Source organism: Eumetopias jubatus, unplaced genomic scaffold (genome assembly GCF_037043125.1).
Source record: "Eumetopias jubatus isolate StellerSeaLion01/CBP00866 unplaced genomic scaffold, mEumJub1_p1.0 scaffold_17, whole genome shotgun sequence".
NCBI lineage: Eukaryota > Metazoa > Chordata > Mammalia > Carnivora > Otariidae > Eumetopias > Eumetopias jubatus.
In genome coordinates this window covers 16,923,024-16,945,328 of record NW_028274823.1, presented here as the reverse complement: position 1 = coordinate 16,945,328, position 22,305 = coordinate 16,923,024, and the positions used below count along the sequence as shown (strand labels likewise).

Sequence of the window (22,305 nt, the reverse complement as noted above, 5' to 3'; positions counted from 1 at the left end):
AAAAATATTTGGATGAATATATCCTTGACGGATATTATCATCGAGGGTAGAATTCTAGGGATTTTCACATTCCAGGTTATAAATTTCTGCCACAGGTGCATATTTTGTAATAAGCAGGTATGGCTTTTGCCATAAAAAATACATGTAAAATTGCTACACTGAACTCCTTCCAGAGAGAAATAGAAAGTACCGCTGTTGTCTGCACTATTCTAAATGATGTAGAGTACCTCCACTGGAGAAACAAAAATAACAAGGAGCGAGAAAAACGGAGTTTGCCCAGTCGAGCCATGCCAGCTTGGAAGTTTGACCTTTTACCTCTGTCCTGGGAAGTCAACAGAGACACGACCAGAGAGGGAGAGTGGACGCACAACTCGGTGGGAGGGGGGCTTGCGGATGCCCAGCCCGAGGCGGGCGGCACAGAGACACCTGCTCCCAGCTGCAGTCTTGTGCTCTGTCTGCCTTCCCAGCTCATCTTCTTTTTCTCCACCATTCCCCACACACGGTGATGGGGAGGAGGAGGCAAATGGATTGAGGCCAGGAGTCGGGGTTCAGGTCCCGGCTCAGCCCCTCATCTCCCCTAGCCCAGTACTCTCACCTCTTTAACAACAACAGCGGGTATGATAACATGCTCTGCCCAAGAAGCATGAGCCCCTCCCAAACGCTGGCACCCCAGAATGACCGTAGAGGGTTTTGCAAATGCATCAAGACGAAGGGCCATCGGCTAGCGGTCAACTTCTTGAAGATGGTATTTGAAAGGTGGAATCATTCACCCTGCTAGCTCGGGGCCTGTCCCGGCGGCCATGAATCCCATCCTTTTCTTAGCTTCTTGCTGCCTTCAGCCCGACTCTACGGCTGTTAGAGGGCCTTCCTTGCCAAATCAATGGTGTCTTGTCTATGGTCTTGACCCAGCTCCAAGTGATGAACCAACTTCACTGGGAGCGTCTGCTGAGAGCTCTCTGAGAAGGGCCATTGTTCCCCTTGCACTTGTCCAAAGCCTCCATTTAGGGACGGCTGTGACTGTGGACGCAGGACATTCATCACTGGGAACATTTGCCAGCAAATGAGAGACAGCTGTTGGGCACGAATGGCGTGTGGCTGAATGTTGCCTGCAGTGAGATTTATTTTCCAAGTGAGAACACCCTAACTTATCTTTTCTTCCAAATGGTGAGAAATGGGGAAAATGTTCACCTTCCCCTTGCCATGTCTGAGTCCACACTCATCCCCTAATCACACGGCGTGCAAAGCGGCCTGGGCACACACAGCAAACAGGGCCTCCTGGGCACCAGTTAGGCACCCAGCTCCGGGCCCACGGGGAGAAGTGCCCGTACGGCCGGGAACTGCGCCTCGCCTCTCAACCCTACACGTGCCCACGGCAGCGCTGGGTAGAGACTCCGTAGAGACTTGTGAAAGCTCCAGGCCTGGTACACGAGGCAGAGGGGAACCTGGACAGAAACTCCTGGGAATCAGCAGAAACAAAGCGAGCGCCCGCCTGAGTGCCAAACATCCCGCAGTGCACCTCGGGAGCTATCAAACTAGCGGTGGGGACAAGACAGAAGGAGGACGGATGAGAGACCCACGTGTGTCAGCCCAGGGAAGTGCTGACTGGGTCCCACAAGGAGTATGAACAGCTGGGGCCAGATGTGATCAATGGGAGCTGGCTTCCAGGATGAGGGGGCGGTGGATGGAGGCGGGTGTGACGGGGAAGGGCGGAGGGAGGAAGAAGGCATGTTCCCTGTCATAAGGAACAGCATGAGCAAAGGCCTGGCTGGGCTAGCAGGGAATGCGCTAGGGAGGCAGAACACCTAGAACCCCAGCACACAGAAAAGCTCCCTTTCAGGGAAGTCTCTTTTTATCAGGCTAGGGCTCTCCTAGAGAGAGCCGAGCATCAGCTAGGAGCGACGTCAGGGAATCCTCCTCCTCACCCCCAAAGGAGTATACCAAGATGGCTGGACTGCAGCCCGTAGACTCCCACCCCACTGAACATCAGATTAAACATGGCTTCATGTCTAGGATGGAGATCATGTCTAGCTCGATCAGGCTAGACTAGGCAGCAGAATGTGCTCAAGGCCAATGGAGCTGGGTTTGGATCCCACTGCATTGGCTGTGAACTTGTGTTTGGCCCGCCTCTGGCTCAGTGTCTGGCTTCAATTTCCTCCATCCACAGAAAAAGGATAATAATATTTACTGCTGGATGCCTGCCTCCCCACCCCTATGCCCAGTCCTGATCCTGCAGGCCTGGAAGAAGATGAAAGTGTCTGATGGAAAAGCTTTGGGAAGCCTTTTATTAACATTCTCAGCTCAGTCTAGCTCAGGGGAACAAGTCCTTGCATTCCAGGGGACTTCTCCCCCAGGAAGCAATGCCAAGAATGTCACCAAAAGATTCTAAGAGGCTTTTCCAATCAGAACCCTCCCAGGTATTCGGCCACCCCGGGGAGGCTACAGGTGCCTGGTCAAGGGTGAGAGCCGGTTCTGCAAGTTCTCACCACCATCCCTCTGGAGCCTCTAGAGATGGGGAGAATAAATGCCCAGGGAGGCATGCTGCCGCCCAGGCTGGGGACACAGACACAGTCAGATGTGGGCAGCGAGGCTGGCCATTGGCTCAGAACCTGAAAACCCACCTTCTGGGAGAAACAATTTCCTACTCAGCAGCTGTGTGACAGTGACATCCAAAGGCTCCAACCCTCAGTGGCCCCAAGAAGAAAAGGGCTGTCACAACGCTTCTGACACAACTCACTGGATATTTGTGCAGGTAAAAAATAGAACATACATTGAAATAAAAAGTAAGAGGTAGTAGTATTTTCAGTAATCATTCTTGATTCTTGATGATCCACTTAATATGAAGCAGACAGCGGCTGCGGAGCAGGGAAGATGAAGAAAGTCAGGGTTGATGGGGGGGGCTCTCCCCCAAACAGAGGTGGTGCAGGAGGTCAGAAGAGGGAAGACAAGTACATCCCGAGCAGCCCAGCCCTCACCAGGCAGCAGCTGCCAGGAGACCGGGGCTTCCTTGGGCCCAGGGGGACCCCACAGCCAGGCTGGGGAGTAACAGCTTGGGATGAGTCAGCTAAAGACAACTAGCAGCAACAGGCCTCTGAACAGACGTTCTCGTGGGGCTGCCGCCGGTACCCAGGCTACGTGGGCACTAGTCCTTGGACGCAGGCGGCTTACTCTCCTCCACATCTTGGGACAGGCACCCTGGCATGGAAGGATCCACCAGCCCGACCAAATCTCTTCCTGAGACTTCACTTCAGTCAACCATGATCCTCTATCTAACTGCTCATTTCATCAGCCAAACTCAAACATGATTCCACCCAACCCTGGGTTCCCATGACCAACAGAGCCTGCCTTCCAGCTGTGTGAAGACCCCCGGGTTGAAAACTGGAACAAACAGCTTGGAAAGCACCGTGGACTTCCCTTCATCTGCGATGCAGTTCCCAATCCAACACTGAAATAATCACCTTGAGTGCTTTCCAGCTTTCAAAACACTCGTATGCATAGCTTTCCACTGATCTTCCCAACAAGCCGGGCCCATGAGTAGAGCAGTGACTATTCTAGATGAGGATGACTGGGGAGACAGAGGACTCATGAGGCACAGCCTGCTCATACTGATGGGTTCAGAAACAGGAAACAGCCCTTCACAAATCGACTTCCCCTCCCCACGAAGCCTTAAAGGCGGTATTATCAGAAGCAAAGGTTTTAGGCATCAGAAATAAACATGGCGGATCCATGGCAAAGTCAATGTCTTGTTTCACCACCACCTACCACCAATCACTAGCCCTGGGGCTCTGACTGTGTGTGGCGCCTACTGAGAAGTGAAAGATTTCATTCAATCCTTACAAACCTCCCAGGAAATGGGTAATGAGCCCCTTTCAGGTGAAGAAACAGACACTCAGAAGTAGCAAGTCACTGCCCAAGGTCACAGGAATCCAAGCTGGATATGAACCAGTTCTGCACAAACGCTGCAATTTTCAATCTGATATCCCCTACAGTCTGAACAGTGAGGGAGTAAAGTACTGAGTGTCTCCTGAAGAAGCAATTCGGAGACATGGAGTGGTTCAGAAGTCCTTCCCTGGCTTTGTCTGGTGGGAAAGACGATGGTCCCACATCATTCAGGGATCTCAGGCCATTGTCCTACATCTGCCACCCATGAGTTGTGGGTCTGTGGGCTTACTCCATGCCCAATCCTACCCTCACAACCCCCTTCAGTAAAGTGTGGGAAAACTGCAATAGGTCTGTACCACCTCAACCTCTTCAGAAAAGTATGAAGGAGAATATTCTTTTAGGATGCACTTGGGTTTTTCCTGTGGACAAAAGACTGTTTAGAATCCAAAGTAGTCTGCATGGTGGTAACCAACCCATCTGGAAGAGGCAGTGGTCATCTGGCTGGGTGCTTGGGAAGCAAAATATCCCCACGTGTAAAGTGCTCTGAGAATAAGACCCAAGCTCCTGGGCACAGCCCGGCTCTCCTACCACATCTCTCTCCACCCTCCCCGTTGCTGACCAAGCTCTGCCCCTGCCCCTACCCTGCTACACCCACCCATTCTAGCACACGATGGCTTCACCTTTGCACTTGCTGGTCCCTGGACCTGGAACTCCCAACCCTGGTTCTCCACTCAGCAGGCTCCTCCTCTTCATTAAGGTCTCAACTCCAATGTCATCTCCTCAAACTCTTCCTGAGCACCAGGCTAATATGGGGACTGCTCCCCCTCTCCCCTGGAATTACTCTCAAGACATTGTGTTTTTCATGTTACATACAACTATCTGAAATTGTCCTTTTTTTAGAACTGTATTTGCTGGGACACCTGGGTGGCTCACTTGGTTAAGCATCTGCCTTCGGCTCTGGTCATGATCCCAGGGTCCTGGGATCAAGTCCTGCATCAGGCTCCTTTTTCAGCAGGGAGTATGCTTCTCCCTCTGCCTACACCTCCCCTTGCTTGTGCACTCGATCTCTCTCTCTCTCTCTCTCTCTCTCTCTCTCTCTGGCAAATAAAGAAATAAAATCTTAAAAAAAACCAAACAGACTGTATTTGCTTACTTGTGGTCTGCCTTCCTCTTCTAGAATGGAAGCTCCATTAGGACAGAAGCCGCATTAATAGTGCACCCAGCTTGATCTCAACACCAAGGTAAGACCTGATACATACAGAAGCTGAAGAAAATACCAATTTCGTAAAAACTTGGAAATTCTCCCATGCCAAGGGACTCCTTAAGGATGTGAGCAAGTTCACAGCAAAATCGCAAATCCTTTGAACTGGAAAGGATCCTGGCGGTGACACTTGAACTTCCCGGAAATTAAGATCTTTATGGTTCCATCCCTCAGGTGTTAACATGCCAGTGGACCCAGGAATTGGGAATGCAGGGCCAGAGACGTGTGGCAGAAAATGAACATCGTCAGCAAAGGACAGGTGGGATAAAGAACAGCCGGAAGGAAGAGGTCCCTAAGTGACTCCAGTGCATGAGAAAGAACAGTGGGGAAATTGTCAAACCAGCAGAACCAACCTCAGGGGTTTTTTCCGTTTTTCGGAAAGCATTTAGTTCCTGGCTTTACAAATGGTTGGATTTGCTGCCCACCTGCTGAGCCACTGGGGAGGGGGGAAGAGTTCACTCTTCTGCCCACGCTGATAAGACCCTGGGGCAGCTCCAGGTCCTGCCTCCTGGCCCAGGAGCTTCCCAGCGCATACCTCTGCACAAAGCAAAAGCAGGCGGTGCTCTCCCTGGTCCAAAGGGCTCTTTAGCACCTAAACCCTTGAATCTCAAAAAGACAAACTCCACAAAACTATGATCTTAAGTAAAATAGAGATAGAACAAACAATGTCAGGGGCCAACTCTGTCCAGATCAAACAGACCCGGGGTCAGGGGAGGCAGTTCATCTTCTCTGGATGCACCTATTTGGAGTGAGTATTCCCATCTCCTGACTGGAGAGGAACAAAAATGAACTGCTGCACAGAGTCTAATAACTTCATTTCCTGTCAGGTCCTGGCAAAATCCAATTCCAAGGCATTCTACTCAATCTGATAAACCTGCGGCCATAAGCTCTTGGCCATGACCCACAGTCGGCAGTGGGGACCCAACGAGGACTCAGGTACTCAGAGTAGCTGCAGACAACTGAAAAATACTCAACTCTTAGAAGCCAGCTCTACCAACCCACACACTCCAAGGGTGGGTTACAAGCATCCCCTCCCCTCATGACAATGGCAGATTGCTAATCCCACTACAGCTCTGACAAGAGGTAAGCTTTGGAGTCCAACGTAAGGGTGGTCTGTTATAACAACGTCAGGGGCAAAGGGTCTTGAACAGCCCAGCAATGAATAAGGAAAATGACCTCCCCGTTGACTCCTCCCCATGGGGTGGGTGCAGGGGAGGGGGAGAAGCTCCTGTCCCCTCTTCCCACAGCACACTGCCTGAGCTTCTGTTGTTGCCCCTCTTATGCCACATTCTGCTTCAAATCAGATCTGTAGCCTTCTGGTATCCACAACACACCATAAGCAACTCTTACAAATTCCCTTTCATCCCTATATCCCATTCCTTGCTCCCCAAGATGAACTTTCTAATAGGTACCATTTTGTGTGTATGTGTTCCTGCTTCCTGTGGACCACTGTAGGAATTTTTAATGGCTGTAAATGCTATTGTCAGATGTCCTATTCTGCTTCTTACCTCTCACTCAGCACTAGGTCTTCAAGGTCTGTCTATGGTACTGGATGGACAGCTAACCCACTGCTTCTGCTGCTGGGTGATTCACTTGGATGAGCGTCCACCATCATCGTTCACCTGTCCACTCTCCCCAGAGACACCAAGGCTGCTTCCCATTCTCGACCACCACAAAGAATGCTGCAAAGATCATCTTCGGACCCATCCTGTGCGGCCCCATGCAGAAATTTCCGCATGTTCTGAGAATACTAGGGAGCCTGCAGCCTCTCTCTCTCTCCCGTCAGTCTTCCGGGTGGTCATTTTGGTTGGTTTGTCCCTGCTGATGAAAGGAGCCCCGCACTTCTTCAGATTCTCGTTAGCTTTGGGGAGGCTCCTTCACTTGTAATCTCCCGTTCATATCCTTTACTCATCTTTACTTCTATTGCAATTTCTGCCTTGTTGTGGTTGATTTGCAGGAATTCCTTGTCTGTTCTCAATGTTAATCCTTGGAGGGTTTTGGATACCGTAAAGCTCTATCTCCTTTTCACCAACTGCATTAACTTTGTCCAGGATGTCCACTAGTGAGCAGAAGCCCTTAACTTCCGTATAATCAAATTCTGAGAAAACTTGAGGATGGCAACCATTTCTCAATCCCACAATGCCAGTTTCTTGAACACTCATAATACACACCCATGCATTAGGTGCTGTGGACACAAAGAGGAATAATGGCATTGACCCTTACAGAGTTTACAGCCTCCTGGGAATATAGACTTTCCATCAACTATAATGTGGACACAATGACCATGGCCAGGGAGGGTTGTGTCAGGTGCGGTGAGGGGTTAAAGCCTTCAGGGGGTCCGGGCTGAATCAGCCTTGACAAATAAGCTTGGCAGGCAGCCCCAAGGAGAGGACACCCAGGCCAAAAGAATGGCACATGCACAAGCCGAGTTTGCAAAACCACAAGGAATCCAGTATGGCTGGGACATAGAGCAAAGTGAGGAATGACTACAGAGGCTTGAACAAACAGGAAACAGCCATGCAGAGAAGGAGCTCAGATTTTCTCCAGGGCAATACAGGGGATAACACCTCTCGCTCGCTCGCTCTCCCCACAGCCACTGGCAAGGTGCCTTAGACGCCACCTGCACCCAAAGAAGAGGGCCTGGTTAGAGGGCCTGAAGAAATCTGGGCTCACCTTAGCTACACTGGCAATGTACTGAAATCTCAGAGAAACCCAAAGACAGAATATTCTAGAAAGAAAAGGGTTTGTGAGCAACCAAGTTAAACTACCAAGGCGGATACGAGACATCCACTGGACAGGTCTGGGTTGTCCTGACTGAAATGAGGCCTTCCCTTCCTGGCCTCCCTTGGAAGCTGTTCCTGCTGCCCCTGCCTTGATGAAAGTTCTCAGCCACAAAACTCCCCAACTGCCAAGTGTGCTTGCGCCGGAAATGCACCAAATAAAGTCATCGGTGACACAGCGGAATCTTACCCAAGACCCCACCAGGATCCCCGCCAGCCAGCTGTTTCCTCTTGAATCTAAACCATTTTCATAGTCAGTGAGGGTAAATTTTTTAAGGGGGAAAAAAGCCATTCATAGAGAATCTTTTGTTACAAGCTATGTGACTGCCCTTATTTTTTCCAGCCAGGGAAGGAATCTATGTGCATGAACACACAGCCACCAAGTACAAAGGCACAGAGAAGGGCTGTGCGCGGTGCAGTGAGGGGTTAAAGGCTTCAGGGGGGGTCAAGGTGTCAACGCTGAGTGAGCCTTGACAAATAAGCTTGGAGTCTGGAAGTCACTCCACCCCAACAGAGCAGTCTGTTGGCACTTACTTTCTCTCTCCCAGCTGCCTCAGCCTCCCCAGGGCAGACAAATAAATCTTGTTGTTAGACAGCAAGCTTACCCTTGGAGGGCATTAATAGCTTTAGGAAGTTCCAAGAAAATGGGGCCAATTGTCACCTGACACCCCCTCTCCTCTGACATGAGCGCGCATACGCGCGCACGCACGCACGCACACACACACGTCCCACTCATGTCTGATGTTTGTGAAGAGAAGGCTCTCACCAGCCTCTTCCCAATTCACCACAGCCCCGCCAGCCACACAGGTTTAGGGCTGCAAGAATGCCAGGAGGGGGGGAAGCCAGACCCCCAGATCAGGGTCCCTGCATCCCTCCAACCCACCACAGGCATTTTCCAGCACAATCCCCGCCCCCCTCCCCAAGTCAGCTGCCCTGCGGGCCTCAGGAGTCGGGGCCGAGCTGACCAAGGCTGAGAGTGACCAGAGCGCATGGAGTGCGGGGCCCCAACTCTCGCTGCAGGTCCACGCTTACGTCAACAACATCCGTGGGCCTCCCTGCAAACCTGGGCGCACCACGGCCTTCCCTTGGGGTCAGAGAAGCCAAAACCCCCACACTAAGAGATGCACCACGGAACTCCAGGCCCCAAGTCTCTTTGGGTCCAAGTGGAGGGCTGGCGGGCGAGGGCAGGGGAGGGAGTCGTGCTTCAGAAGGATTTGATCTCAAAAGCAGCAGCAGACTGAATCCCCCCTCTGAGAACAAAACAGGCCTTCCCGGGCCTTCCTGGGCCTTCCCCACTCTCGAGGGAACCCAGTGCGTGGTGAGCCCAGAGTGACACCTGGACCCCATAACTCTCAGAGGTCTGCTCCCAGCCCGAACAGTTTCCAGTGACACACACCCAGCCACCAGCACATGGGCGGGAGATGGACGCCTGCCCGCTGAGAAGCCAGGAGGTCAATGGGAAAAAATTATTTTCGTCAGTGTTGAGCCCTCATGTTTGGAACTTTTATCCAAACTGCGGCACTGTTCTCATGCTCCCCCTGTGTGGACGCCAGGCCCTCCTCTGATGCTCACTGCCAGGGAGCTTGGGCGGGGGGGCGGTGGGAGGAGCCCCCACCCCTCGGAGGTTAGCAGGTCCCAGGGCCGTTTAAGGACCCGCACGGGGAGGCTAGGAATGCTCTTTCCCGGGAATCCGAGCCACTGTGACACTAACCTGAGCTGGGCCCGGTGGGATGGCCGGCAAGGTCCCAGGGTGAGCCAATGGCGTGGACCATGAGGCTTGGAGAAGGCGGCCTTCTTTGCATTAGGCCATCTGGAACAACACTTTCTAGGGCCTGAGGAAACACCAGGGGCTATGCTGAACAGAGTTTCACTCTGGCCGCCTCTGCCAGGAGGGAATGAGATGCTCTTTGGCTGAGAGCAAGCCCCACTTTCCCCACCCCGACTCTGAGGTCATCAGCTCCCCCTGGGGAAGCTTAGGATTCTAGCCATGGCTACTAGAGATGAAAGCCCGACAGAACTAGAGACCTGGGGTCCAGGGGTGGGAGTGTCGCTCTTTCTGGGTCTTTCTGGCCTCAGGTTCTCAGGGGGAATCCCTTTTCTAAACTCCAGACTCAGGAGACCTGAACAACGGATGTGGCAGGGAAAAAAAAAAGAGAGAGAGAGTGGCAGAAAGTCAAGAGGGGAGAATGAGGGAATGAAAGTAGAGCATGGAGGGAGGGGGAGAGAGAGGGAGGGAGGGAGGGCACCGCCTGCACAGGAGCAGGAACGAGCCTCGTGTGTGGTGCCCAAGAGGGGGCCTGGGGCACCTCACACTCGCACTTGCCTGTGACGGTTCTGTCATCAACCCAACTCACTCTGCCACAAGCTCACTACTAGGGCATCTGGATGCTGTGAACTTGAACCAGAGATGGGCTTCCACCATCCCCAGTGGGACACGAGCTTCCCCCGGCTCAAGGACCTGAATGGCTGCCCTCTCAGGAGATCCCCAAGAGCTCCGGACACCAGGAGCGGTCGCGGTACAACTATGTTGCAGCCGTGCAGACAACTGTACGAGGCCATCCCACACAAGGATGCTCAGCCACCGTTCCAGCGATATCAACTGCAGGGACCCCATCTCTAAAACACGCTAAAAGGCACACAATCCAACTCAACCATGACCATCATGGACCAGCTGCACTGCCCTGGGCATTCGAGCAGCAGGTGTGTGAGGTGTTTGACACTCGCCACTTCAGCCCAAGATCTGCCACGTCCCCAGCCTTTACTTCCTTCCACTTGTCTAGAGGGGAGGCCGCAAAAGGCCAGACAATGCAAAGGGCGGTGGGGTGGTGACCATCTCAAGCTCATAAGGAGCCTGGGATTGTAACCGAGAATATCCACCCCTTGTGGACCCAAGACCATAATGATGAAGAGGCGCTGTCCCAAGCAAACTCACCACCCAATAGGTCCCAGCCCCGATATCAGGGGTACCAAGCACCTTAGCAGAGTTCCTTCCAAAAGGACCCATATTTGAAGTTTAGTAAATCAGCTCAATATGTTCCAAGACTGTGGGTATTAAATAAAAGAAGTCAGTGAAATCTCCACACAATAAGCTCATTCAACACAATCTCTTTCTCCCCCCCGCATCTGGGGACTTGAATACAGTCGACATGAATAAATCCTGTTGTGTAAAAACTGGGGGAGAAAAAAAAGAGTGGAGGATGGAAGGAAATGGCAGGGTTCCCATGTGCTGGTCTAACAGGGAGGCTAAGATCACCCCCACAACCCACAAGGATGCCAGCGTGCTGGGGTAGCCCCGGGGTAATGGCGGCAGCAACTGCAGTCCAGGTGAGGAAGTATCTGGAATTTCCCCACCCAGCCATTCCCAGCTTCGCCTCTGCAGCCTGTCCATTCTGGTACTTGAACTAGCAGTGGACCGTTGGGCTGCCCCAAACCTCGCCTTTCCTGGGTGGACCCACAATAAGCTAGGCCTGACCCTGCATCAGGGATGTTTCACTTTGAATACGTACAAAACATATTTCCTACCTCTTTCCCTCCCCCTGCAGCACCCCCCAACAAAGTCGAGACAATTAGAACTAAGGACTGCCCCAGCAATTCTTCCTGAATACCCTAAGAACAGGTGAAACAGACCTGCCTTTGTGAGCAACTAGTGGCTTTGTGCATGACTAGCGGCTTAGACAGATTCGTGAGTAAGAAGAGTTGTGTGCAGGAAACTCTATGTAATTCACGGTTGAATGTGATCTAAGCCCAGATTGTTCTCAGGGATGGAAGTTCTACAGCCTTTCAACACGCTGTATTTGAGAAAGATGGGAAGACACAGGATCAGCTCCCCAGGTCATAGATCCAGACGCAACTCGCCTGAGGAACAAACCAATTCAACATGGGTTTTGATTAAACAAACAGACAGAAACCACCAAGATCTTCAGATTCCATCAGGACCACCAGAGTGCTCCTCTTCTATTCTCATAGAATCCCACATCCCATCTCCTCCCCTGATGCAGCAAGGGCTGGTGATACCACCCTTGCCTAGGAGACTTCCCCTGTCTGGAACCAAGAGGACCGATCCCTTACATCATATGGAACTGGGTGCACTATTTTGCTAAATCATGGGTTCTTCCTGCCTCAAAATCATTCCTAGCTAGCAGAGACAAGCAGTACTTCCAAAAACAAAAAGTCAGCCAGGAAGGAATTACGGTGCAGACTTGGGTACTCAATTCCAATTCAACAACTTTATTGGTGAGGGGGGGCGGGGAAAGACTTCCCCGCGAGGGAAGGTGGCCAAATTCAATACATTAGATCCATGTGTGCGGCAGCAGAGTTCCCAGGGTGGGAGCCCAGAGCTAATGCTCTGCTATTCCATGACCCTCCTGGACTCATCTGCTGTCTGGGTTTAGGAGAATGGTTTTTCCTTCTCTCTAAATAGAGGGTGAGCTTCCACCCTCACACTGTTTGGGCCTAATGGAAAAAGTCTCTTGCACTTAGGATGCTGTCAAGCAGTCCATCTTTTTGTTTTCTACCCAAATTCTTCACTCCCTTCTGCTGTACCTCCAGATCGCTGAAGACAGGAAAACACAGAGGCCTCAGATTCTGCTGACAACCTGTGATGGCCAATGGGACACTCAATCACCACAGCACCCCAAACTGCTAGGGTTTTATTTATTTTTAAAATTTTGTTCACTTTAGAGAGAGAGAGAATGTGTGCACACACCAGTGTTCGCGGGGGAGGAACAGAGGGACAAGCCGACTCCCCACTGAGCGAGGGGCCTGACGTGGGGCTCGATCTCACGACCCTGAGATCACGACCTGAGCTGAAATCAAGAGTCAGACACTTAACCAACTGAGCCACCCAGGCGCCCCACAAGGGTTTGTTTAAAAGTCAGCTTGCTGGAGGTATAATTTACACAAAGGGGAAGAAAAATGCCCTGCACACTACACACTTCTGAGTTTTCACAAAAAAACCTGGAACTATGGAACCACTGCCACTATCAAGATCTGAACCGTAAAGATTTCTATCATTCCCCAAACTTCCCACATACCCCTTTGTGGTCAACCCCTTCCCTCAGCCCTGGCAACAACGGCCTAGTTTGCTTTCCCTCTAGTTTTGCCTTTTACAGAAAGTCGCATAAATGCAATCAGGCGGTGTGGAAGATTTCTGAGGCTGGCTTCTTTCAGTTAGCACATGGGGGATGTATCTTAGGTACAAACTGTTGGTTTTTAAGCTTGGGACTTTTACTTTCTTGCCAAGGACATGAAATGATTGGCTCTAGCTCATCTTTGCTATGGGGGAACCAAATTCTTGGTTTCGGGCCTTTTAAATAAAGCAGAGGCCTGGGAACAGGGTGACCTCCCCTCTTCATCCACAGAACTACAGGATTTCCTGGGACTTGAGGCTTTCAGGGGCGAAATCAGGAAAGTCCCAGACAAACCGGGATAGTTGGTCACTCTCCCTGGGACAGCCACCTCCGAGGGCACGGCTGCGCATCTGCCCCGCTCAGATGCCTCTGTGAGCAGCAGGTTGCTCGCTCTGAGCTAACAGCTGACTGTCCTCCCTCGGTTTCATCGCAAGCAGAAGGCCAGTGTGCAATCTGCTGCAGCTGAGCCCCTGCACAGAGCTCACACTCCAACAGGCCTGCAGCTGTCTTTGAAGTCCCCGGGAGGGGCTCAAGGAAGTGAGAAGAGCACTCAGGGGTGTGTTGAGAAAGCAGCAAAGCAGGGCTCCTGTCGGTGTCGGCTCCCGCCCCAGGCCTCCCTGGTATGGGACTGCACAGAGACATGGGACGTGAAGGTGCTCTGGGCTCGTTCTGCTTTTGCTCCAGTCCAATGCTGGCTCCTACTTTTCTATACATTCTCCTCGCCCTTCCTCCCCACAGTGGGGTTTTTCATTTGGAGACTAACTAGGGAGAAGGGGAGAGCCAAGATATAGAAAATGAGTATAAACAGCTTGAAGTCCTTGTGAGAATTTAAAGGTTTCTCCTAGACAAACTTACCGAGACATCAGAGAAAAGTCAGGCGAGGCCATGATATGAGGCTTGAGAATGAGCAATTCCGTGCCCACCTCCTTTCCAGCTGACTCGAGAGAAATACACAGATGTTCTCTCTCGGAGAGGCTAGTTTACCTGGGGACAGGCTGAGCTTCCCCAACTCAGAGCTCCCAACAGCTTGGAAAAGCATGTGATGGGCATAGCTGGTGCCCACATTAACAGAGGACCCCCCCCCCCGTCAATACACACACAAGGAGGCGGGAAATGCTGGGGTCACAACCATGTCCTAGAGGCCTCAGGCTAGCTGTTCCCCTGGATTCATTTAACACTGCCCCTTCTCAAAGTATTTGCCAGTAGCTCTTACCACTTATTCCACCAAGCAGCCTGTGAGGCAGGTTAGTAATCATTATCCTCACTTGTACAGATGAGGAAACAAGGCCCAGAGAGATTAAGTGACTTGCCCAAGGTCGCACAGCGAGTTAGTGGCAAAGGCCAGATTAGAACCCCGAGCCCCAGGGTGCCCAGGCCAGCGCCCAGCTCAACAAGATCCCTCAGCCATGGGTCCAGAGCAGGGGCAGAGCCAGGTCTGCGACCTCGGGGGCCCTCGAGGCCAGGTGAGCTGCTGCAGAGAGCACAGGCAGGCTCATACTCACAAGCAGAAACCTGCAGGATCCTTCTCTGTACCACCAGACAGCAACACCCCTGTGCTGGAACAGACAGAAATAAGGCTCAAGTCGGGAAAGCCAAGGGCCACCCCCGGGGGCTTCTGTCTCCACTCATGGGATGTGGCTTTGAGATTTTGCTCCATTTCCCTTTGGAAACCAGGTCTGCTCTTGAGAGCCAGAGCATCAGACAATAGGTGCTGCCGATGCCTGGAATCATTCATTCACTCATGCCCCAGTTACGCCCCAGGGACCTAGGTGCTGGTAGTGCACCAGGGGCTGAGGGGGAGGGACACCAGGAGGTCTAAGACAAGATTTCAGTCTTGAAGGCATTCAATGTAACAGAGGAAACAGACATATAAGACAACGTGACATTAATTCAACAGGTATTTTTGCTGAGTACCTATGATACACCAGGCGTGGATGAGGTTATACCTCAAGTAGTGCAGGAACACAGAGGGAATCAGGGTAGGCTTCATGGAAGAGGAGGCATGTGGGCTAGGCCCTGAAGATTGAGGAGAGTTTCACTGAGCAGCTAGTCCCTTCCTGGCTAAAGGGACACAGAGACGGAAGTGGTCTGAAATTGCTTTGAGTACTGCTTTCTAAATAAACCCTTGCTGTTAGTAGAACAGGAATTCTACCCTTTAGAAACTCAGTTCTCAGGGATATTGCATCCTGTTTGACTTTGAGTTGTTGCTTCATCTCTTTAGACCTCAGTTGACCTGTCTGTCAAACAGGAGTGAATAGTCCTGTGTTTCGGAGGGTGGCTCTGGCCTTCCCTAACAATCTTTGGAGATGCGTTCACACACAAGTCCTTGAGGAACAAATTCCTCACATGGCCAATGGCAGTCTCTCTCCCACTGTCTGTGACTCTCGGCTCTCGCCAGGAAATTGATTGTATTTATAAGAATCACAACCCTAAGCTGACCTTCATTGGGCTACCCACATTCCCTCCCTCATTTCCCTCTCCTCAAGACACATCCTCCTCCAAAGATGCCTCAGTGACCACAGAGCAACGAGCACTGAAGAGTGCTTGGAAAGTCAGGACAGACCAACACTGGAGGATGTTTTCTAGATGGGGAAACTGAGGCCTGGAGCGCTCGGCGACCTGTCCAAGGAAACCGAAGGCACAGGTCTCCCCATTCCCAAGCCACCGCTTTCGTCCTCATGCCATGACTGCTCTGCTTCCTGCTTCGTCCCGGGCCTGGGCAGATGTGCCATCCTCCCTCAGCTTGGGGAAAGTCTCCCGTCTCTGAATGACAGAAGTCTTTGGAGAAACATTTCCCATCATTAAAGGGATTTGCAAGAAAACTGGCACAGCTTCCTACGCTTTGAAGCTTGTTGGCCCCTCCTGGCCCTTTAATTGTGCTTGGCTCCAGCCCAGTTCCCAGAGCTCCTACCTCTTCAGAAGAGGGGAAGGGCCCACAGCAGAATTCCCAGCGCCACCCAGCCTGGCCCTTCAGCACCAAAGGGGACCCCTCAGTATTTCGGTTTCAGACCATTCCATCGCCAACGCATCAAGGACTCCCACACTAAGAGCTTCAAAGTCAGAAGGGCTCAGGGTCAAGTCCAACAATGAGCAAACCCTGAGCTTAGGATTGGGCAGCATCCCTTTTGAAATAGTTTTGAAGCAGTGTTCCCACAGCCTTTAAAGCCTAGGATAGCTTCAGGAGAACCACATTCGATTTCTGCAGGTACCACAGATGTGGTTAAAGCACATCACGGGAGTGTGGAGGGGGTAGCAGTCTTACTCCACACTTGCTTTTAATTGTCTAGGTGAAGAAGGTGGATATTTAACTGCGTATCTTTTTTCAGGGGTTCTCAATTTTGGCTGCACATCAGAACACCTGAAGAGCTAAGCCGCATCCCTAAACCAACTGAGTCAGAAGGTCTTGAGTGGGGCCCACACATCCCTGTTTGTTTTCTTTTTAAGTCCCCTGATGGTTCCCATATGTGGCTAAGGTTAAGAACCACTGCCTGAGGTACAGTTTCAATAGGGAAAAACCTGAGCTCCTAAGCATGGAAAACACAAGACCCAGATGAGTCCTCTGAAATGAATATTCTCAGTCCGCCCCTCTCTCTTAGTTGGTGTTTCTTTTTCAAACCTCCCCTGACCACAGATGGCAGCGCTCCCAGTTTAGGCTTTCAAGAATTTTTACTAGCTTGACTCTTCCCAGCTCATCTCTACCTTGCAGTACCTTAGAACAAAGTGCCCTCTCCTGGGAATGGAGTGATCTGACTCAGAAGCAAACAAACAAAAACAGAAAAAGAATGATGACACCTTCAACCAATTACTGTGATCCAAATTAAAGCGCATAGCTCAACCATGACTGCTCAGATCCAAGTGTGATGCAAATCCAGGAAGCTTCTGTGGGGGGACGGTCCAAGTGCAATCCACAGATAGTAGGTCAGTCACATTTGGCCCTGGACACACTCACCAGCTGGAAGAGCAATAGGAACCAGAATCCTTGACCACATGGTGTTGAGTTCAGCCAATGGGCACTGTGATCCAAGGGTGCTCTTATGAGAGTCATAAATATGTAAACATCCAAGGATGGGAACCTTTTCAAGGGACCCTGTAGATGCTGGCACTGCTTACATAACACCAAAGAGATTCACATACAAGAAATAGCAACTCCACCATCACTTTTTATGAGAACTCTTATAAAAGCTCCATCTCTCTGGGAAGACACCCCTACATAGTCTCTCACCACCCCTACCCCTTGCTTTTGCTTGAGAGAGGCATGGCTATATAACAGAATGACTTCGATGGGATGGGGGAAAAGTTGGAAATGTTTCTACGTTAGACAGAGGGTGCTACTCCAACCACTCTTTAGCTCCAGACCTCTCTTTACATCCTACAAAACAATGGAAAATCAGCTAAGTTTAAAAATGACAGGCTAGGGGCGCCTGGGTGACTCAGTTGGTTAGGCGACTGCCTTCGGCTCAGGTCATGATCCTGGAGTCCCGGGAACGAGTCCCGCATTGGGCTCCCTGCTCAGCGGGGAGCCTGCTTCTCCCCCTAACCCTCCCCCCTCTCATGTACTCTCTCTCTCTCTCTCTCATTCTCACTCTCTCAAATAAATAAATAAATCTTTAAAAAAATGACAGGCTAGTATTGGAGGATATACAATATGTATCACAGGATAGGGAACATGGAAAACAATTTCTCCTACATCAACTGCTTTATAAGACTTACAAATTAAAAAAAAAATTTTTTTTTGAGAATCTGGACACAACAATGAGGCATTCTACCTATTTGGGAGAGCTCAAAACTGGGAATTTAGAAACACAGAATGGGGTACTTCAGGAACAAAATTTAAAAGTGTCACAAATGAGAATTCTTCTTCATAATTTTTATATGTTCTAAAAGCCCAGGTAAATCTTGCTTTTCCGTTTTACTTTGTTGTTAAAAAGACACCTAGTCATTCCATAATTATTTAGTCTTACCTTAAAAACAAAGACACCTTCAACCTCTGATGAGCAAGAGAAGACTACAGATGCCAGTTAGAGCTGCCCTGGTTAATCTCAGACTGGGCCCACCTGCTTCATTTTGCACAGACCAACTTTTCAATTCAGTGAGAGTTCAAAACACAAGTCATCGGTTTCTCAAAAGAATGGGGACTTCTAAGTTCCTGGGGTGGGGGTTGGGGATCCCTAAATTCCTCAGCTGAAAGGTATAGTTAGTAGACATTAGCATTCACTCCCTCTCCAGTCAAACAGGAAAAGATGAGTTGGATTAGCTTCTGCAATCCAGATAATTCTCAACTGTATTCACTTATCACTCTCTGATTTACTGCAAAATGATAAGGCAGATACATGTGTTACCAAAAACAAACACTCTGAAATGGAAACTAAGTTTCCTTCAGTTGGCAAAAATCCCCTGATACTCCAGGGTGGGAGAATTTTAAACTCCCAAGACAAAAAGATAACTAAAAAGACTTTCTCAGGTCAAGGGCCAAGTCAAAAGCTATTAATACAAAAAAGCTTTTGATAATAATGGGCATTTAGAAAGAAGACCCTCAATGTTATAATTTGCCGTAACTTGGATTAATATGCGGATTTGAGAAAGCAGCTTGTACCCTGGACCTTCAAACCGGAGCCAGCACTCCCTCACTTCCCAATTCAGAAAAGGCACACCCTGAGCTAAGAGGGACCTCGGAGGCCACCCGCTTCCAGCTAAAGTCCTGAATTCCCTGCGAGAGTCCCTCCCAAAGGGCGAGAGGGGCAGGCAGAGTGGGAGAGGGAGCAGCAAACTGCCATTTTACAAAGCGAGGGGCTGTGGCCTCCTCAAGTGTCCTGAGACCACTTAAGGGCACACGCATTCAGTCATCCCAGCACAAAACTGACATGCTCGCAGAATTTGGGACGGAAAAAAAAACAAAACAAAACAAAAACCCACCCGGTTAGAAATGAGAGAGGCACTCCAGGGAGGGTTCACAGAAAGAAACCAAAGATTGCCAAGTAATTTAACACTGTCCCCCCAGTCGGCTTCCCGTGCCCTTGGCAAAGACCCTCTCCTTCTGCATGAAGGGCTGCCTAGAATGTAAATCTTTCACCCTCACCTGCAACCAGGTGAGCCAGATGAGAAAAAGCAGTGGGAAAAATCAACAGACACGACTAGTTTAGGGAACTCAAGCCAGTCCCAGAAGGTTCCTTTATGTCAGTCTCAGAAACGAGAAGCCACCGGGAATGAGATTCCTTGGGAATCTGAGCATTCTCCTTTATTACCCTCTCCCAGGGGAAAATAAATATAGAAACAGTATTTCCTCTCGCAGGTTTGGCAGGAACGAGTCCAGGGCAAGGAAGTGCAAGAGACTTTCCCAAATGAGATGGGGGTGGGAGGGGGGGTCCGCAGCGCCCCGCTTAAGGGGCAGCTCTTTAAACTCTCTTTCCAAAAAATCTTTAATCCTTGGCTTCTAGACTCCGGCACCGGGGTTCTGAGCGCCGGCGCTAGCCGGGCTGCGGGCACGACCCGGGCTGGTCCGCCCACCAGCGTTTGGCCAAGATCCCCGCCCTCGGCCAAATCTAAAACTTGCCCAGCAGCGCACGGAGCTGAGCCTCCGCGCGCTCCACCTGCCGGGCATCCCGTTCGGCCCCCCCAGCCCTCCACTTCGCCCGACCCCTGTCTGGGGATGGAAAAGCGAAGGGCTCGGAGAGAGACGGTTACCGGAGCGGCCGGAGGACTGGGGCAGCCCGACCCAGCGGGAGCGGAGCTGCGCAAACCTGCCCCCCTCCTCCGGCTCAGCTCTTTCCGGGGGTTCGCGGGCAGCCCTGCACTCCGGCAGGCGCCCGGGCCAGAGGACCCAACGACTTGCTCCTTTGCCCCCAAGCAGCGCGCCGCGGTTCCGAACTCACTCAGGGCCTCCTTGGCTCCGGCATCTTTCCGGGTCGGCCGGGGCTTGAGAGGTGGGTCGCCAAGCGCACCCTCTCTCCTCTAACAGGTGGGAAGCCTCGCCACGCCGACCCCCGCCCTCCGCGCCCGGGAGAGTCCGAGAGCCCGGGCCGCGGCCGCTACCTAGGAGCCCCCTCGTCGGGCCCGCGGCGCCGCCGTCGCCCGGGTGTTCGGCCCAGGTCCAGGCTGGGGGGGCGCCGCCGGTTCTGCTCACCTGAGTCCCGGCGGGACGCGAAGCGCCAGCGGTGCCGCCCCCCGCCAGCCCCAGCCCTCCCAGCCCGCGCGGTGCGGCCGAAGGTTGCCGTGCGTGCGCGCAGCGCCGGGACCCGCGCCCTCACCTTTGTACCGCTCCATCGGGGCCGCGGCGTGCGCTCCCGGCCGCTCGGCTCCGGCGCTGCGCTCTCGGCGCTCGGCTCTGCGCCCGGACCGCCGCGCTGGCCCCTCCCCGTGAGGTCACGCTCGCCGCCCGACCTCCTGGCGCGCCGGCCGCGCCCGGGGCTCTCGGACCCCCTCCCCGCCGGGCGCGCCGCCCCCGCGGGGGAAACTTCGCCGCAGAGCCCCACGGCGCCCAGCTCCGTGCGCGTCCCGGGCCCGGCTCCCCGCCCGCGGCCGCCTGGCCGTTCCTGCTTCCTCGTCCGGGGCCCGGGGGCGGCGGGAGGGAGCGAGACTCGGCTGGGCCCAAACCCTGGGGGAGGTTCTGGCGAGGGGCCGGCTCGGGCGGGCCTACAAGAGCAGTTCCTCCAACCGCGGGGCTGCAAACCCACTGCGCGGAGGAGGAGACTGAGGTCGAACCCGGGAGGCAGAGGCGTGCCTAGAGCGCCTGGCTCTTGGCCCCCGGGCCAGCGCGCTAATGCCTTGGCTTCCTCCAGAGACGACCGGGGGATCAGGGTGGGGACACCCGAGCCCTGCCCCCGCGCCTGCCCAGGTTCCTTGGGCATCGCTCCAACCCCGTAGCACCCACTCTGGGCAGCCACCACGCCCCCGGTCGCAACACACACATTAGGGCGTCTGAAAATGTCTACTTGCTGCCTTCTACGGGGACCCAGGCTCCCTGGGAGCCGTTGTTCTAGGCTCTCGTGAGGACTCGAATTCCTAGAGCCGTCTGGACAAGTCCAGGAGCACCTGACCGCCCCGGAGGGGTGGCATCTGCTCCCTAGGAGCTCGCTCATTCGTGGCTCTAAGTACACCCCGCGCCACTGCCACCGAGCGCCCCACTTCTGACCTTTACCTTTTGCCATCTGTCCCTCCAGTCTCTCAACCTCATCCGCCCCCAAAGGAGATCCATGTTTTCCTTTAAACTTCTCGATGTTCACTTCAAAATCTCAGTCATGGTTCGTGCAGGATGCCTGGCTTTTTCAGCACGTCTCCCCCACTTTCTTGCAGGAACATTAAAGAAGATTTGTTGTTGCGGTTTTCTAAGAGATTTCTTCATTCTTCTCGGAACAGCAGAGTTAGCTCTGATTTTTGGAGACCTTCTGCCCCCGCAGTTTTAGAAATATTTTTCTTAGTTGTGTTAGCTGCTAACATCCACGGAGCCCTCCCTACAAGTGGGGCATGGCGCTTAGGGCTGTTACACGCTCTGCCTTTCATTTTCCCAGTAATCCTGTGATGCGGGGATTATTATTATTTCTATCATGTAGTTGAAGAAACTAAAGTTTACAGAGACTAGACAACTTGCCCAAAGTCACACAGCTAAAAAACAACAACAGAGCAAAAACAAAAACGGAGCAGGCTTTAAACCCAGGTCTGCTGCTTCCAGACGTTTGTTCACAAAGCTTTCCTGACACTCACTGGCCAGGCTGTCTGTTACCAGCTCGTGAGCACACAGACAGGTGAACAAGGTCAACGCAGTCGGGTGGGTGATCTGATAAAGGCACAAGAGACTCTGGGACCCCCAGTAGAGGGTGCCCAACCAGCCCGGAGAAGCCTTGTAAATCCTCGGAGGAGGAGATGGCTGAGCAAGTCTTAAGAGATGAGTTGGAGCTAGTGAGGGGACAGGAGAGGCAGCGGGGACAAAGCCACTTCAGGATCACAATCCTCTGTCACCAAAGCCACAAAGGCAAAGCCAGGAGTGGAAAACAGTGAGGCTGGGGAGGCGGGCGCAAGCCTACCTGAGGACCCAAAAGAGGTTTGGTAATCTGAAAACCAAACGACGGGCAGCCCCGAACAGTGACAGTGCCCTGGGTCCCCCGGGGGCTGAGTGGGAGGCAGAGTGCAGAAGGCAGTTGCACCGAGTGGGGAGAAGTCACTGGGGCGATAGAAACCTGGCTGAGGTGGAGAGGACCGAGGGCAGAAATATGCAGGAAGTGTGACGTTAGGGCTCTGTGGCCGAGCACGGAGTGTGAGGGGA

At 52.4% G+C, this 22,305-nt stretch overlaps 1 protein-coding gene across 5 annotated transcripts in view; it reads right to left on the bottom strand.

The window, feature by feature from the left end:
• AFAP1L2 (actin filament associated protein 1 like 2) overlaps positions 1 to 20,388 on the bottom strand; it is a 94,373-nt gene extending 73,985 nt beyond the window's left edge. For all 5 annotated transcript variants that reach the window (XM_028121836.2, XM_028121839.2, XM_028121837.2 and 2 more), the window contains exon 1: positions 20,294 to 20,388. In XM_028121836.2, the coding sequence (XP_027977637.2) occupies positions 20,294 to 20,309 (16 nt within the window). In that variant the 5' untranslated portion in view covers positions 20,310 to 20,388. The remainder of the gene's footprint in view (positions 1 to 20,293) is intronic.
• Between the last annotated feature and the right edge of the window lie 1,917 nt (positions 20,389 to 22,305).